This window comes from Talaromyces atroroseus, assembly GCF_001907595.1.
Source record: "Talaromyces atroroseus strain IBT 11181 chromosome Unknown scaffold_4, whole genome shotgun sequence".
NCBI lineage: Eukaryota > Fungi > Ascomycota > Eurotiomycetes > Eurotiales > Trichocomaceae > Talaromyces > Talaromyces atroroseus.
Window position 1 is genome coordinate 1,462,813 of NW_017971436.1, and position 15,718 is coordinate 1,478,530.

Below are 15,718 nucleotides of genomic sequence, written 5' to 3' on the forward strand. Positions count from 1 at the left end.
GTAGAGAAGAAAAAAACAAAAAGAAAAGATCATATTGTACATCATTTAACTAGTCTAGAGTAATGGAAACTAATATCACTTTTACTTCCTCCCAGCGAGTTTCAGGTCAATCTCATGAAACCCAAAGATAGATGACTTTTTCCCTTTTCCTCCTGCTCCTTCCACACCAAAAACTAGATCAGCCTCGCTCATTTCAGACAATTCCGACAGCACACGTCGCATATAAGCCACGACAGTCGCTATTTGCGACCAATCGAGTTCCTGACCGTCGTGTGTGGTTGCACTTGCTTTCCATATATTCCTCCATACGGCGGCGCCAAGGACTGCGTCGCCTTTCACTAGACCCTCGTCGTATGCAGCGACAACGCCTCGCCATTGGATGAAAAGGTCTTTGAGGTATTTGTTGCGAATGCTTCGGCTGGAAATGTTGTGTAGCGTGGCCATGCGCTCCTCGGCGTTGAGGGAGAAGTGATCCACTAAATGGCGCGAATGTGTTCGGACGCTCTCTATCGATGGAAGAGCACGGAGACGGACTGTCAAGAGGTACATGTGCAGGAATGTTACTTGGGACCATGTAGAAAAGGTAGGAGGCAAATCAAGGTCTGTAAGACTCCAGGTATCAATTATCGATATTCTTGAAATGAGCTAACTTTGACAGTCAGAATTATATTTTAGCTTACCTTTATACCACCACCCTTCTCCAACCCCGAGATCCTCCCCGCTGGCAGTCTTGGGGATTTCGGCACCTTTCTGGGCTAGTTGTGGAATCCGGTAATCTGCCGGCGAGGAGCAGGCTTCGTACAATTTCTGAGTAAATCCATATGAAACATAGGTCTCTGCCGCACCTCCCTTACGAGAAGCTAGGCTGTTGAGTATTCCGGAGGGAGCTGCTGTTGTCGCCGAGAAGTTTCGGCGTGCGGAGGGGCGGAGGTTTGGTTGACATTGGGAAGCACAGTCCTCGGATCGTCCTAACAGCGAGCTTGAACTGTCTTTCCATGTATCATCGTACCTCCGATGAGCCGCTAAGGAGAGAGATCGAGTATGTACAGACTTGTACTGCTTGTGAGGATTGATTAGTTGACTGAGCCAACACTTGACGAGAATAGGATATAAGACAATACCTGTTCTTTCGCGATTACGCCAAAGTGTGAGCTCAAAGAGCAAGTAGGACACAGTAGTTTTCTTGACATGGCAATTGAATTGGACTGGAGGTTTAATAAAAATTGGGCACTGCATCGATGGAAAGGCCAGCGCGTGAAATCATCGGAAGAAGATTATTTAGCGCCAACTTTCGGAGGTGTTTGCATTGTTTGCCCCGCGGGATGCCGCCCACCCAGCATCAAACATCTTTATTCATCTTGACTCGCGAGTGAAATTTGCTCCAGAGAACTATCAACAAGCGGCAGAATCTGGGCAAGTCTGTTTGGATCCCTCATTATCGCTGCAATGTCCTCCCGACCGGTGACCAAAGCCTGTCATTGACCATGTGTTAGCATGTTATTGTATCCCGTGTAGATGAGAGACTTAATACCTTTCTCACGTCCTCATAGCCCATTTCTCGGGCCTGGTAGTCCCTTATAATCTCTGCCTTGTTGAAATCCACGTATATCCTCGTGTCTCTCAGCCGGAAGACCACGTTGTCTAATCGCATGAAGAATCGAGCCAGCAAGAGAAGACGATCCGGCATAACGCGAATTTTGCAAGATAGCATGGAGATCCCATTGTCCGCTAATTCATCTTCGTATAGTACTACATCGTCGAAAAAAAGGATTGGATCGGGCCTTTTGAGGAGCTCAATCGGTATTTGAACGTCGGAAGAGCTTAGTGCGGCGGCATCAGAACGCAGGGTTCCCTTGTAATCGGTGCTGTAAGACCAGTCAAATGGTTTCACCACCTCTTTGATTCCCTCATGAGTGTGTTCCCTTATGGAATATAGATATCAGCTGTACGACTCTCATGCAATTGCCTTGCCGCAAAAATAAACGACTTACCTGCTCTTCTGCCATTCCTTCGAGTATGCAACCTTGAGCATTGCTGCACCCGTCTTGTCGACTCGGTCCAGGGCATCGTATGCATTGAACGATATACCCCATCCACTGGCGTTATGATCAATGGCCACAAAGTTGTCGCCGAATATCATTTCCGGCGGAGTGATCCCCAGCTTGTTCGCCATGGCTTCAATAGGCGCGGCCTTGAGAATAGGCAGTTTCTGGGTCGTGATTGTGAACCCTTTCCTAACGAAGGTCTGCGGCGGGGGGGGCATCTGTGCTTCTGTTGTCGTGTCGGTCGCCATGCTTGAGCGGTAACGTAGTGTAGGTAGATTTCAACGATTTCAACGAGTTCGCGTGGCGGGAGTGGGCGTCGGGAAGCTGATGTGCTGGCAGTGGAAGAAAACAATAGCAACGTGGCCAAGAGCGCGACCAGCCTCGATCGATAATCTGTATCTAGATATGAAGACTTTAAAGATTCGGAGGTGAAAGCCCCGCAGTGCTGGACTTTCCTTTCCGGTGGTCTGTGCACGTTGCTGGGGCGATGGCTCCATAAACATTGCCTCGTCCCTTCCTTCTCTGATTCTTGATTCCACCAGATTATCCCACGCCCAGAAGACGTATATAACTGCAACGCGCAGCCTGTCATTCAGCAGAGGCTTCTCTTGACTTGTTCATCACTTGGTCTATTCGCAGTATATCAGTCATGGCAACGAAAACTTTAGAGGCTCGATTTGAGCATCTTTCGGTCAACGACGAGAACGACTCTCATGCTGCGGGAAAGACTCTAAGCAAAGCAAAGGTAATTGAGGGCGTACCCCCTATGGATTCGTTTCTTGTTTGCTTACTTCGTGAAGAAGGGCTCTGTTTCAACCGCGGTGTCTTTGACTGGCCTGGGGCCTGCCAATCCACCAGCAGCGAGCTCAACCCGCAATCAACTGCTCAAGATTGCGCTACAGAACACGACTGAATCAAAGGTTAATGCATCATCGCCAAACCTCAAAGACCACCAGAAAAGCTCAACAGTGCTCTATGAACAACCCGCACCGAAGACCCTGCACCTTGGCATGTTCGAGATCGGAAAGGCGCTAGGAAAAGGCAAATTTGGCCGCGTTTATCTAGCTAAGGAGCGCTCCACCGGCTTCATCTGTGCTCTGAAGGTGCTTCATAAATCCGAGCTCCAGCAAGGTGGAGTCCAGAAACAGGTTCGGAGAGAAATCGAGATCCAAAGCAACCTGCGCCATCCTAACGTGCTACGACTCTACGGCCATTTCCATGACAGCAAGCGAATCTTCCTCGTTCTGGAATTTGCTGGCAAAGGCGAATTGTATAAGCACCTTCGCAAGGAGAACCGTTTTCCCGAGTGGAAGGCGGCTCAATATATTGCACAAATGGCAGCTGCTTTGAAATATTTGCACAAGAAGCACGTTATTCACCGAGACATTAAACCAGAGAATATCCTCGTTGGCATTCACGGAGAGATCAAGATCAGCGACTTCGGATGGAGTGTACATGCGCCAAACAATAGAAGACAGACAATGTGCGGTACACTTGACTACCTGCCTCCAGAGATGCTGAGGTCGGGCTCGCAAGATAACTTTTACAATGAGAAAGTGGACCTTTGGAGTCTTGGAGTCCTGACCTATGAATTCTTGGTTGGAGAAGCCCCATTTGAGGACACGCCAGTTATGACTCAACGAAGAATTGCTCGAGGCGACATGTCTATCCCTTCGTTTATCAGTCCGGAGGCTAGAGACCTAATTAAAAGGGTGAGTTTGCATACACGAAGGTTTCTTTGCTATGATATGGAACTAAAACCCTTTGGCAGCTGCTTGTTCTTGACCCTGAGAAGCGAATTTCGTTAGAAGAAGTCCAGCAACATCCTTGGATTTTGAAACATTGTGTCAAGACAGAGAAGGCATCGCAACGCAGTTCGAATCAAAAATAAAAGGAGGAGAAACCTGATAACGCGCTCATTTATTTTCCTAACATTTTCGCATTTTTTGTTTGGAGTTTGGGTTTGATCTTGCTACTAGGTGCTGGTGTTAATAGGCAGGATAAGCGTCTACGGGGTACAAGGTACAATCAGTAGCATGAACGTGAATTGGATTTCTATACATATATATTGGAGAGAGAAAGTCTAAAACGCTGTTATAATGAGTAGTGGTAAATAGTTGTCAAGTAATGTACAAGGGTATCACGGAGTTTCTATCAAATCATCGAAAGATTTCATCAAATGGCCGTGTATCACGGAAACAGCTTTCCCACACCTCGTTGACGACCTTTTCTGCATGAGCCTCATCCTTACAGAACGGTCTTGCCCGCACGGAAAGTATTGCTCGTCGCCGGACACACTCCTGATGCTGTTGTGTAAGCTTCCATTGGCCTCGCCGGAAAAATTCTCGCGCCCAGCGACACTCGCCGCTGAGTGAACTTGCTCGAATCTAAGGCAAGATTAATCTGTTAGCACATCTATCTGCCTTTGATGGTATATACATAGGAGAAATGCCTACCTCTGCGCACGCCGCATGTCTCAAGTCACTGTCCCAGTTCAGTTTGAAGCGAAGGTGATCATAAGCATGGACCATTTCATGTGCTATCGTATCCTCCAAGTGACCCTGATCCCGCATCTCATTCGCGCATATCTGAATACCATATTCTGGATCAAAACCACCGGCTTTCCTCGTAGTACAACGACGACAATAAATATTGTGACTCGACAGGTCGCCGCCTAATTGACGAATGTTATCGCTTAGATACCGGATGATAGGGCCTAAACACCAAAAAGGCGTCAGTCAGCAAAAGCCAATTCTCGAGCTTCCGACTTCAATAATGCTTCACTTACTATAATTCAAAAGATAATCTCGTTGGTCTTCGCACCGTTTGCAGTCTACCGCTTCGTTTCGAATGTCTTTCGCAAGACGAAACTGCTCCTTGCCCTCGTCAGACATGCGGCCGGTCAGGATGGCGAAGATATTCCTCCATTGGGTGTAAAAGTCGTCGCCTTCAATATAGCCCGTGTCGCTTTGAGGCTTTTTTGCCGACGAGGCGTCTGAGTCCGAGTTCGACATTCTGCCTTTTTTTCCTTTTGATCGAAATGAATGAAGTGCAATGGAATTGACTTTCAGCGGAGGAAAATCGATCTCATACAAACCGGGCGGAACCCCCCGGCAGAATCATCTCCGATTATGACTCCGCAAAAAAAAAAAAAGAAAGGACGAAAGTCTGTTTTGGTCGTATATTTATGTTTCTAAAGAAAGACAAAGAAGGCTTTGAAACATATTCTATGTTCACAATTGAGAGTATCTTCTATAGAACACAATATGGACAAATTAAGTGGATCACAAAGCCTAACAATTGTCATTAAGCTAGGTACCTAGCCTTCTATACTTGATACAAGAAAGAAAAGAAGGGATCCACATATTAACTTCAACCCCAGGAACAAGTTCAATTGTTGATGAGCGCACACACGAGCCTATCTTGTCTATTCTGTCAGTGATTGTTGAAACAGTCGCAAAACTTCGCAATGATGGCCACAGGGTCATTCTAGTATCTTCCGGTGCCGTTGGCGTCGGCTTACGCAGGATGGATATTGACGAGAGACCCAGACATCTCCCTCGGATTCAAGTAAGTGCCTTCGAACTCAGATCGAGGGCCGAGGCAGGGTACTGACTGACTGGATAGGCACTTGCTGCTGTTGGCCAATGCCGACTTATGAGCCTGTGGGACAATCTGTTTGGGCACCTTCGAATCCCCGTTGCGCAGATTCTTCTTACTAGAAGTGACATTGCAGACGTAAGAACGCCTATATCTCGCCTCGTGATATGTGTGCTGATATATAAAACGCCAGAGGACACAATATATAAATGCTCAAAACACGTTTGCGGAGCTGCTAGACATGGGCGTTCTCCCGGTAGTTAACGAGAATGACACACTGGCTGTTGCGGTAAGCATTCGAGAAATCCAGGGGCATTCCAGATAAATATAGAGTGAATACTAACGCAATATTTAGGAAATCAAATTTGGAGACAACGACACGCTTTCGGCCATAACAGCAGCCATGGTCAGAGCCGACTATCTCTTTTTGATGACCGATGTTGATTGTCTATACACTGCAAACCCTAGACACGACGCGAACGCACAACCTATTGAAGTGGTTTCAGACATATCATCGTTAGAAGCTGACGTGTCTACGTCTGGATCGTCCCTAGGCACCGGGGGTATGGGCACAAAAATCGTTGCTGCACGCCTTGCGACCAGTGCTGGCGTTACGACCGTTATTACCAAGAGTTCGAAGCCTGGAAACGTGCATGAGATTGTGAAATATTTGCAGGAATCTCAATCAGGAGTTCCTGTGTTTCCGCACACAATAGATAAACTCGAACAAACACCTCAGTCATCATCGGGACTGTCGATGCCTCCACTGCACACGCGATTTCTCCCATCAATCACACCAATTCAGTCACGATCATTCTGGGTCCTACATGGTCTCTCTCCCCACGGCAATCTCTACATTGACCAAGGAGCGTTGAGCGCCTTGCAGAAAAAGGCTAGTCTGCTCCCCGCTGGCGTCCTAGCCGTGGAAGGACACTTTGGGCAACAAGAGGCTGTTCGTCTCTTTGTTGTTGAGAAACGTGCAGACACTGCTCTAGATGGCGATTTCGTATCTCATGCCCAGGAACCCAGAGAGATTGGACGAGCTATCGTCAACTACGGAAGTCTAGAAATCGATCGCATCAAGGGTATCCGGAGTACTCATATCCACGCTGTTCTCGGATATGCGGATAGCGAATATGTGGCTTTGCGTGAGAATATTTCATTCTTTCCGAAGAGTGAAGTTCCGAGTGGCGCCGTCACACCTGGCCTTGCGGATAAGATATGAGTTAATGATTATTTTTGCTGGGTGTTACCAAATGAGACTTCCCTTGGCTTCTAGTATAGCCAAAAGTCTGAAGCAAAAGATTATGTGTATACGACTATATGAAACGATGAAAAAGCATTGATTGATATTCTGCCAAAAGTGTGAAAGGATGAAGCTACCAAGACGATATGATATGCATGACACGCTTCTTCATTTACATACAGAAGAAGAAAAAGAAAAGAATCTGACATGGACATGTCTTTGCCAGTATAGCAATCCTTTCAATTGGAAGCTCTGCAACATGACTTTTTCATGCATCGTCGGCCCATCTCCTGAGGAATAGTTCCATATCGTCTTTAGGATGAGGCGCCGGTGTCGCCTATGACGTCCACTTGGTTAGCATCAATTAAACATTAGGGCTATCCCTCTGGGGCAAGGAAACCTACAGGATTCTCGATACCGGAAGTGGACAAGGTCTGCGGGGCAGTCAATGTCGTCTGCCATGTAGGTATCGGCAAGAAAGTGCGGGCAACAGAAAAAGCACTGGTAGGAAACACGGGCGGAGCACTCTTTGCTGTAATTGTGGTGCCGGGCTGTCTAGCCATGGGTGCATATTTGGTGAGCCCTGTGGACTGTTCAGGGTACGGAACAGTATAGAGTGCCGTAGCACCTGCAGCCTGTCTCTTCCTGAGATCTTGGTGGGAATCAGCGTCGTTTGTCAGAGACAGACCGTACCAAACGCGCTCGGAAAATTGCCCCTTCATGCCGTTCACAGAGAATCGTTGGGAATAATTCACCGCTGTTGCGTTATTGGGCCCTCGGGATATCATCTTCAGGAAGCTAATCATGTTGTTATTAGCAAATGACAGAATTCCACACGTATATACCGGGCTTCTCATACTATGCATCGGGATAAGGGGAACCAAGATTTGGTTGGATTTGGAAAGAAACAGAGTTTCCCCTCTCAAAAAGACCGTCTTGTACAAGGAGGGCCAAGTCCTCCTGTGAGAAGGTGCTGTCAGCCTAACGACCCAAACTTTGTGTGTATCAATTGGAATCAGCTTGTATCGTACCGAGTATTCCTCAGAGGGGCCTCCAGCGCATAGAAAGAGGTCATAATCACGCAGGTCTAGTAGACTAGGCGCCTCCCCAGAGTCTTTCCAGTAAGCTGTCAGTATGTCGCCACTGTTGACTGTTGAGCCAGGATCGGGATGCGTGAATTCCACATCAGCATATGCTGCTAGAGGAAGAGATATCAGTGCTAGCAACGAGGCTGCTTTAGCCAACGTCATCATCCTTGCAGTCAGTCAGTCAGTCCGTCCGTCGGCTCCTTTGTTGATGCTACTGCAATGGTGGTTGATGGCGAAGGCTAAGACAGAAAAATTCAAGGAAGACAAGCTGAGGGCCATCTCTGCAAAGACCGTGGCAGCCTCCTCCTGGCTTCACGAGCATCGAAGCTCCAACCCTTGAATGCCAGAGCGACAAGATGGAGCGTCATTATTGGCTGCGGGACCCGCACGTCGCATGCCGTGAGGGCTGCCTGAGGCTGCCATAGCTCCTTCCTGCGGAAAACGCGTCCGCACTCCGCGACTACCTCCTCACACCTCCCTCCTTGAACATCTCAGCGACTGCAAGCGTGACGCCGCTGGTGACAAAATGGACTGGAGTCAAGTCGAGTCTGTCGCCACGACGCTACTTGATGGCAACCCGATTGCAATCTTTCTAGCACTTGCCGTGGCCCTTGCACTGCCTGCTATACTCCACTGGGCACTGTATCGCAAAGCAGCAAGCCCCTCCCTGTCCACATTCGTCCTGCTCGGACCGAGCGGAGCTGGAAAAACAGCTTTTTTGACACTGGTATGTTTGTGTTCTATGCTTCTGTTTCAGTTACACCGACGGCGAAGCAACACTAACATCGCCCGTTTCAACTTAAAAGGTTGAATCCGCGTCATTACAGCGATCAAAGGCAGCACCAATTACCCATACATCTCAGGCGTCGACATCTACAACCGTCACCCTTCCCCCCTCCGTCCCCATATTCTCCAATCGTTATCGATCTGTGAACGACTCTAGCCTTTCCGATTCGAAGAGGAACCCTGTTCAATATATTTTGAAAGACACTCCTGGCCATGGCAAACTCCGATCAGCTCAAATATCCCAATTGCAAACAGACTTGAGCTCAAAGAAAGAGGCATCCCCTACTCGTGGTATCGTTTTCTTCGTGGACGCTGCATCACTCTCGGAAGAGGCAGAGAGCCTAAGGGACAGTGCTAGTTACTTATATGATGTCCTCCTGGTGCTGCAGAAGGTTGTATTGAATAAGGGCAAGTCGTCTTCAAAGGCCGGAACAACGGTTCCTCTTCTAGTAGCGTCAAATAAGCAGGATCTATTCACAGCGCTGCCACCAGGATCTGTTCGACAAAAGCTGGAGTCAGAGATTGATCGGATCAGGAAGACACGCCAAAAGGGCCTTATGGATGCGAGTGCTGGCTCCGAGCTTAATGAAGACGAAGATGAAATTCTGGGAGGGGACGATGGTCGCGAGTCGTTCAGTTTCCAAGCCCTGGAAGACGACATTGGCATTAAGGTCGAGGTTATTGGGGGATTCACCAAGGCTGAGGACGGGGACGCAGACGGAGGGGCTGGTGTCCGGAAATGGGAAGAATGGATTGGAAAGCGTCTCTGAATGCTCTCAGTTCGGCAGAACGAGTAGGAATCTGCCACCGCAGCTAGTGAAACGTTTTTGCAAGACCAGGGACAGCTCACTCGCGCTACGTATCAAATCACAATGCCCTAGGCTCCAGACCTAGGAGCAAGTATCTTCAGGGCAGTGGATGGCAGACGCAGGGTTGCTTCCGAAACTAGTGCCTTCTTGTCCTCCGGTCATTAGTGCCAGTATCGTTGTCACGATGCGAGAAGCGAGGAGAGGATTTTCCTATGGGAAATGATTTCTAATTACGGTTGCAGTTGGCGCCTTTGACAACTTTTCCATGTGCCGTGGATAAGAAAGAGATACTGGAGAAACGCTTTATCTGCACCCTGACTCTCAACTAGCATCAGCTTCTGAATTATATATATTCTGGTCTATCTATCAGACTACCTCACATCTAGCCAAGCTCCCAAAGCCAAAGCCAAAGCCAAAAAAGCCACCGTACCCAATCGTTCAAAGCACGAAAAGAAAACCAACATTAAGAGACAATTTATTATAAATTTATGAGTTTTGATGCAGCAACCAAGTAAGCAGATCAACCTTTGTTGCGACTGCAACAGGCTTGATGGTACCATTCTCGTCACGCTCAGTAATGATAGCAGCACTATTCCATTCAAAGAATCGGTTGAGAACGCTGAGCGGCGTGTCCCATGTAATCTCAAAGAACTTATTGCGATTCTTTGGAGTCTGCTGCTGTTCTCCATCTGTTTTGGAAGTAACAGCCTGCAACGAAGCTCCGATATCCCTAGGGTCTGTGACGACCTCGGGTAGTTTGGAGAAGTCGAACATGACATCGGCAACAGGGCTCTTGCCAGCAGCTCGTCCGCGGGAAATCCAGCTCAAAACGTTACCAAGCGTGACGAGTCCAGCAAGTTTCTTGCCATCTGCGGTCAAAACGGGTAGCTGATCGAAGCCCTTGTCGCGCATAAGTTCGATTGCGGACTGGCATGAATCGTTGGCTCGTACTGTAGTTACAGGTTTGAGTCTGAGCGAGCGAACTCGGCCGTTGGCAAAGACGTCTTTCTTGTCATCGCGGGCTGGCGTCTCGGAGGAGATGGTTGAAAGCTCAGCGGGCACAGAGGGGAGTAAACCGTTTGCAGCTAGCCAGTCATCATCCGCAAACTAGAAATACATTCATTAGTTGATGCAACAACAGGTTTTCGTTCTCATGTCCGATTTACCTTGGTGAGGTAGCTTCGAATACTATCTGGGCAGACTACTACAACCACGTCGTCCTTGGTGAAGGCATTGTCCTGATGCGCCTTGACGAGAGCAGCAATGGCACTTCCACTGCTACCTCCGACCAAAAGACCCTCTTCAGCAATCAATCGGCGGGCATATTGGAAGGACTCCTTGTCATCCGTCTTGTACCATTTATCAACGGCATACTGGTCGAGGACGTCAGGAATAAAGTCATAGCCAATCCCTTCAACCTTGTACGGCTCGTTCTCGTGCTCCACATTCAGAGCCGCTGGAAGCGCGAGAATCGAGCCATACGGATCGGCGGCAATGACCTTGACGGCGGAGTTGTGCTTCTTTATGCCTCTTGAAATACCGGTAATAGTGCCTCCGGTGCCAGCACCGCCTACCACCGCTGTGATTTTGCCCTCGGTCTGAGTCCAGATTTCCTCCGCGGTACCATACTCATGCGCCAATGGGTTGTTGACGTTGCTGTACTGGTCGAGAATGTGAGCGTTTGGCAATTCTTTCTCAAGGCGTCTGGCAACTCCTATGTGAGACTCCGGGGAGTCGTATGCGGCTTGTGTGGGTGTGCGGATGATGTTGGCATTGAGAGCGCGGAGGACTGAGACTTTCTCGGCAGACATTTTCTCTGGTAGGGTGATTATCGTTTTGTATCCTGTACAGAAGATTTCTCGTTCAGCACTCTGCAACCGACAATGAATCAAGGAAGTGTGCTCTTTCCCCTACCTTTGACTGCTGCTACAAGTGCCAAACCAATGCCACTAGAAATGGAAAATGTCAGCCTGCACAATCAGATGGAGGGCATAGCTGATGCCTTACGTATTGCCACTTGTAGGCTCTATCAATGTGTCGCCAGGTTTGATTCTGCCAGACTTCTCGGCCTCCTCGATCATTCGGAGGGCAATGCGGTCCTTCACACTTCCACCGGCATTAAAGTACTCGAGCTTTGCGTAGACAGTTGCATCAATACCGAAGCTCTGAGGGAGACGGTTCAGTCGGACCAGAGGGGTGTTTCCAATGTGTTCCGTGATGCTGTTCAGCACCCCCGGGGGGATGACTGATTGTGAAGAAGCCATGGCAAATACACCAGCTGAGCAAGGACAAGAAATATCAAGTGAAGAGTCGAATGAGAGTGAAATTCAGAGAGTTTGAAGAGTGGTTTCTCGTTGAATGTAGGCTGCGATGGTTTTTTTTTTTTCCCAGGTAGCACTGGCAAATTGCGCGATGGAGTCTGCCCCTCGCCGCTTCTAGCCGCGCCTGCCGTCCTTCAAAAATCCTTGGATGGATATTAAGCCCATGAACGAGCCAATGCAAGAGCAAGAAAACACCTATATACTCAAACAAGAAGAACCCCAAAGCATCACAAACCTGGGAAATTGTATAATACTAACATTATCTCTTGCTGTATCGATGCGCCGCGGGAGATCTGCCGGTGGAGAAGGCGCAGTGGAGCTTCTTCTGCATCAGCCCAACGAGTGTCCTCACGCTCTCTGAGCAACCATGCCAGCAGCCGACCTGCTCATCTCAGCTCTTCGGGAGCGTGGCATCAATTTCAAGAAGGAGGACATCGAGCGCGAGCTGCAAAATGAATCGCAACAAGGCACAGGCAATGCGCAGTGGGTGATGGAGCACGTCAGTCCCCACACGTTGCTCTCAAAAGACGAAGCAGCCCTGTACGTCCGAGACTGCAGTATACACATCTGAGCACTCACTAATGGCGGTGCCAAACATAGAATCAACGTTTTGGAGCGCTCCGGTGCCCTCGAGACCTTCCTTCGACAGCCCGAGTTGGCATCGATACGACCCTTGGCCGACGACGAAATCCGCGCAGCTACGGCGACTTTGAAGTCTTCCACTGCAACATGTGCAAACCAAGTAGCAACGTTGAAAGCACAGTTGGGGCTCGCCAGAACACTACAAATGAACCGGCAGGAAACCGATCAAGACCATGATCGATATGTGACTGCACTGAAACGGAAACATCTGCTGGAGAAACAAAGGACCAAAGCTATGGTACAGCTCGCATCATCTCTGAATCGCACAAACGATATGGTACTGTGTTATTTACCAGGCCTTAGGCTGAGGAAATCGTGAACGATTTCGAAAGCAGAATGCTTGACTATCAACAGCGAAAGAACACGGGAAAAAAGCAACTCCTTCAAAGCGTGAGCTCCAGGTTGATGAATGACGACGATATTCTTTTTAAAATAGAGGAGCTGGCCGCCGAGTTAGAGCTAACAGAGATGGACGAACAAACGGAGAAGCGAACGCCGGAACTGATTTCCACCCTCTCGAAACTAACGTCCGAGGAGATTCGTTGCCGCTTAGATCGAGTATATTTAGAGACACTTCTTACAGGCGCTGATGCTCCGGCAGATGTTCCTGATAATCGCGATGCGTGCATTGCATTGCAAGAGGACCTGGAGTCACTCTACTCTGAAATTGATGTCTTGGCTGAAATGTCTGCGAGACACGAGTTTGGACAGCCCATACTTGACGAGCTTCAGAAAAAGAAACAGAGTTCTGCTAGTTCATTGGAAGATAACTTCGATGTGGTATGTGTTTTCTTCCACCAGTCTGCATTTCCTTTCTCTTTTAGCCTAATTATATTCAAAGATGTTGGATTTGCTCTCCGAAATGACGCGTTCCACGAAACAAAATGTTGACAGAGTTCTCTATTATCAATCGCACCGCGAAGCTTTGGACCAGCTGTCCGCCTTGTTTAGAAAGGAAATAACCTCTAAGCAGGCTATGGAAACCCAAAGCAAAAAGTCTCATCGCCGAGAATCATCCATATCGTCTATAAAGGTTCAGACATCAAAACCTACACAGTCTCAGCCAGAGGCACAGGCTCTCGAGAGCTTCCTGCGGCGTCTAGGCATCTCAACGGCATTGCACGGTGAGGAGTCTCTCGCCGATATTATTTCAGAAAAGCGGTCAGAAATGGCTAGGATAGTCTGCCACAACTCGATAGGCATGTCCGCAGAAATGCCACTGCTTGCATCGCTTGGTTCTACCGACGAGGCGAAGGAGCTTCTGACATGCACATTGCACGCTAATGATTCCTCCTATGCATCAGAGCCGTCGCTAGCGGACCCAGTTCAGCAAGGAAATCTTGCGAACCTAGAGAAGGAGCTCATGGTTATTCAAAAGGAAATCGAAAGAGTTGATTTGGGTATGCTGGCAGAACCGGATAGGTTTCGGGATAAGTTTATAGAGAAATGGAGACAACCTTGATTTCCCCCCTCCCTAAGCATACCAGGTATCCTTCCTCCGTCTGTTCAGAATCGTGCCAGGTGGCCTGCTTCCATTGAGAGAAAGTTTCCGGCATGAATGAGTCCTAGTCAAGTGTAAACTTCATTGTTCACTCTGCACAACTCCATCTCCGTCGTACTAATTCAAGGTTTCGACTCGGATACAACGAGATCCAAGTCTTTATTCCCACTGAAAGGCATATATTTGCATTATGAGACACATCCAGTCTGAATACCAGTTTCATGCCGAATCCACTAGTCTCTCGGGCTATATTCTGCAGTTCTAACGCGATCTGATTGGAACTGTTGCACGTATGTAGTAAGCTCAAAGCCTTTGTGCTAGTCGCATGGTTTTTTTTTGATTCTATCTCCATCTCTTTGCCTCTTTCCTTTGTGCATTTTTCTCAAACGCAGGTTTAATGAGCATTGTAGTAGCATGAAGCCGGCCGAACAAAAGGCTTTGTCTATCTACGGTGACAACACTTGAACATGAACAGATCCATTCAAGAAAAGAAAGTGGAACTGGTTTGGTAAGACGTAGTGGGATTGCAGTACAGAGAAAGAAACATAATTCTTATTCATGCCAAGGTTAGTGGTAAATTGCAAGCGGCACAGATCCTTCTGTGCGAGATAAGCTGCATTGCATACCTAGGTATCCTTGGTTATCACCATCTAATGTCATGTTGTCCAACCTTGCTTCACCGTGTTTTTTGAGTTAGGCTGGGCCTTTGTGGAAAGGTTTAGAATGGCAATGTGGATGAAAGACTCGTGTCCTTGATGACATGAAAGGGGAAATGAAGAACGAAAGAATGCATTGTATATCGTGTTTGAAAGATGTTTTCAACAACACAAAATGCACCATCGACCTCATCAGGCTTCAATATATAAATCGCACTTTTCTCCCAGTCTAGGGACGAATGTGTCAAAGCAAGAAAACGAAAAGAACCCAAACTCCTACAGATCGACTTCAACAACTCTCAAAGTTGTAACCACCTCAGGTGCAGTTCCTACTCATTGCCAGATATTCGCAAAACTTCCAGCGGGTGATTCAAAAATGCCTAGTCGAGAGTCAACGCGCCAGGCAAGCCAGACAGGCAGAAGCTCCTATTCCACAAGCTCCAGAGATCCATATCGTGGCCACGGCCGTGATAGTTCACGCCTGGACGCTGGTAATCCCACGAGCACAACGAGGAGCACAGTGAGGAGCGTTGCGAGGAGCATTAAGGATTCACTGTCGCTAAGTGGAGATAAATCACCGAGCTTACCAGGTTCAGAGCGACATTCTATAAGCTCCTCGCGGACAGGACCGGTCTCAACAGCACGTTCAACAGCATCTTCAAGAGCACCTTCAATGACACCTTCAATGGCACATTCAACAGCGCAGTCAACGGCACGTCCAATGGCATCTTCAATGGGACATTCAACAGTACTGTCGACAGCACGTTCAACAACACGGCGAGATGGAACCCAGAGGCCAACAACCGGTGATAGCCTAATGCGCCTCATGGATGGTGAAACTGCTAGAAGTAATCTTCATATAATGGGAGGTGCAATCGAGGCTCTGGGACGACCCGCGGAAGTTCGTCATAAGCAAATGTCTATCACTGAGGCGAAATACGACGATGGTAGTAGTGTAAGGCTTCGGCGGGTCGAACGCTGCACCTCACGCCCGAGGGACAAATATCTAGAAGGGAGTCGTCGA

The 15,718-nt window shown here is 48.3% G+C and overlaps 9 protein-coding genes across 9 annotated transcripts; 4 read left to right on the forward strand and 5 right to left on the reverse strand.

The window, feature by feature from the left end:
• Window positions 1-81: 81 nt before the first annotated feature.
• Window positions 82-2,293, reverse strand: UA08_04390 (hypothetical protein; the record flags this gene model as incomplete). Its single annotated transcript, XM_020266708.1, has 5 exons — window positions 82-602; window positions 681-1,205; window positions 1,391-1,472; window positions 1,532-1,922; window positions 1,992-2,293. 5 exons carry the CDS (start codon window positions 2,291-2,293, stop codon window positions 82-84), a joined length of 1,821 nt encoding a protein of 606 aa, XP_020120844.1.
• A 401-nt stretch (window positions 2,294-2,694) lies between these two features.
• Window positions 2,695-3,936, forward strand: UA08_04391 (Serine/threonine-protein kinase ark1; the record flags this gene model as incomplete). The annotated part of the gene is made up of 3 exons (XM_020266709.1): window positions 2,695-2,790; window positions 2,846-3,757; window positions 3,817-3,936. The coding sequence occupies 3 exons, from the start codon at window positions 2,695-2,697 to the stop codon at window positions 3,934-3,936; spliced, it is 1,128 nt and encodes a 375-aa protein (XP_020120398.1).
• A 268-nt stretch (window positions 3,937-4,204) lies between these two features.
• On the reverse strand, window positions 4,205-5,059 carry UA08_04392 (Mitochondrial inner membrane protease atp23; the record flags this gene model as incomplete). The annotated part of the gene is made up of 3 exons (XM_020266710.1): window positions 4,205-4,432; window positions 4,502-4,761; window positions 4,834-5,059. The coding sequence occupies 3 exons, from the start codon at window positions 5,057-5,059 to the stop codon at window positions 4,205-4,207; spliced, it is 714 nt and encodes a 237-aa protein (XP_020120397.1).
• Window positions 5,060-5,311: 252 nt separating this feature from the next.
• UA08_04393 (putative glutamate 5-kinase) lies at window positions 5,312-6,870 on the forward strand (the record flags this gene model as incomplete). The annotated part of the gene is made up of 5 exons (XM_020266711.1): window positions 5,312-5,360; window positions 5,428-5,615; window positions 5,673-5,783; window positions 5,839-5,934; window positions 6,001-6,870. The coding sequence occupies 5 exons, from the start codon at window positions 5,312-5,314 to the stop codon at window positions 6,868-6,870; spliced, it is 1,314 nt and encodes a 437-aa protein (XP_020120400.1).
• A 289-nt stretch (window positions 6,871-7,159) lies between these two features.
• UA08_04394 (hypothetical protein) lies at window positions 7,160-8,144 on the reverse strand (the record flags this gene model as incomplete). The annotated part of the gene is made up of 4 exons (XM_020266712.1): window positions 7,160-7,228; window positions 7,296-7,689; window positions 7,751-7,872; window positions 7,923-8,144. 4 exons carry the CDS (start codon window positions 8,142-8,144, stop codon window positions 7,160-7,162), a joined length of 807 nt encoding a protein of 268 aa, XP_020120399.1.
• A 361-nt stretch (window positions 8,145-8,505) lies between these two features.
• On the forward strand, window positions 8,506-9,535 carry UA08_04395 (hypothetical protein; the record flags this gene model as incomplete). Its single annotated transcript, XM_020266713.1, has 2 exons — window positions 8,506-8,706; window positions 8,807-9,535. The coding sequence occupies 2 exons, from the start codon at window positions 8,506-8,508 to the stop codon at window positions 9,533-9,535; spliced, it is 930 nt and encodes a 309-aa protein (XP_020120402.1).
• Window positions 9,536-10,060: 525 nt separating this feature from the next.
• UA08_04396 (Cystathionine beta-synthase) lies at window positions 10,061-11,838 on the reverse strand (the record flags this gene model as incomplete). Its single annotated transcript, XM_020266714.1, has 4 exons — window positions 10,061-10,681; window positions 10,741-11,417; window positions 11,489-11,523; window positions 11,582-11,838. The coding sequence occupies 4 exons, from the start codon at window positions 11,836-11,838 to the stop codon at window positions 10,061-10,063; spliced, it is 1,590 nt and encodes a 529-aa protein (XP_020120401.1).
• A 424-nt stretch (window positions 11,839-12,262) lies between these two features.
• UA08_04397 (hypothetical protein) lies at window positions 12,263-13,999 on the forward strand (the record flags this gene model as incomplete). Its single annotated transcript, XM_020266715.1, has 4 exons — window positions 12,263-12,435; window positions 12,496-12,814; window positions 12,892-13,317; window positions 13,379-13,999. 4 exons carry the CDS (start codon window positions 12,263-12,265, stop codon window positions 13,997-13,999), a joined length of 1,539 nt encoding a protein of 512 aa, XP_020120870.1.
• A 1,121-nt stretch (window positions 14,000-15,120) lies between these two features.
• On the reverse strand, window positions 15,121-15,522 carry UA08_04398 (hypothetical protein; the record flags this gene model as incomplete). The annotated part of the gene is made up of 1 exon (XM_020266716.1): window positions 15,121-15,522. The coding sequence occupies one exon, from the start codon at window positions 15,520-15,522 to the stop codon at window positions 15,121-15,123; it is 402 nt and encodes a 133-aa protein (XP_020120403.1).
• Between the last annotated feature and the right edge of the window lie 196 nt (window positions 15,523-15,718).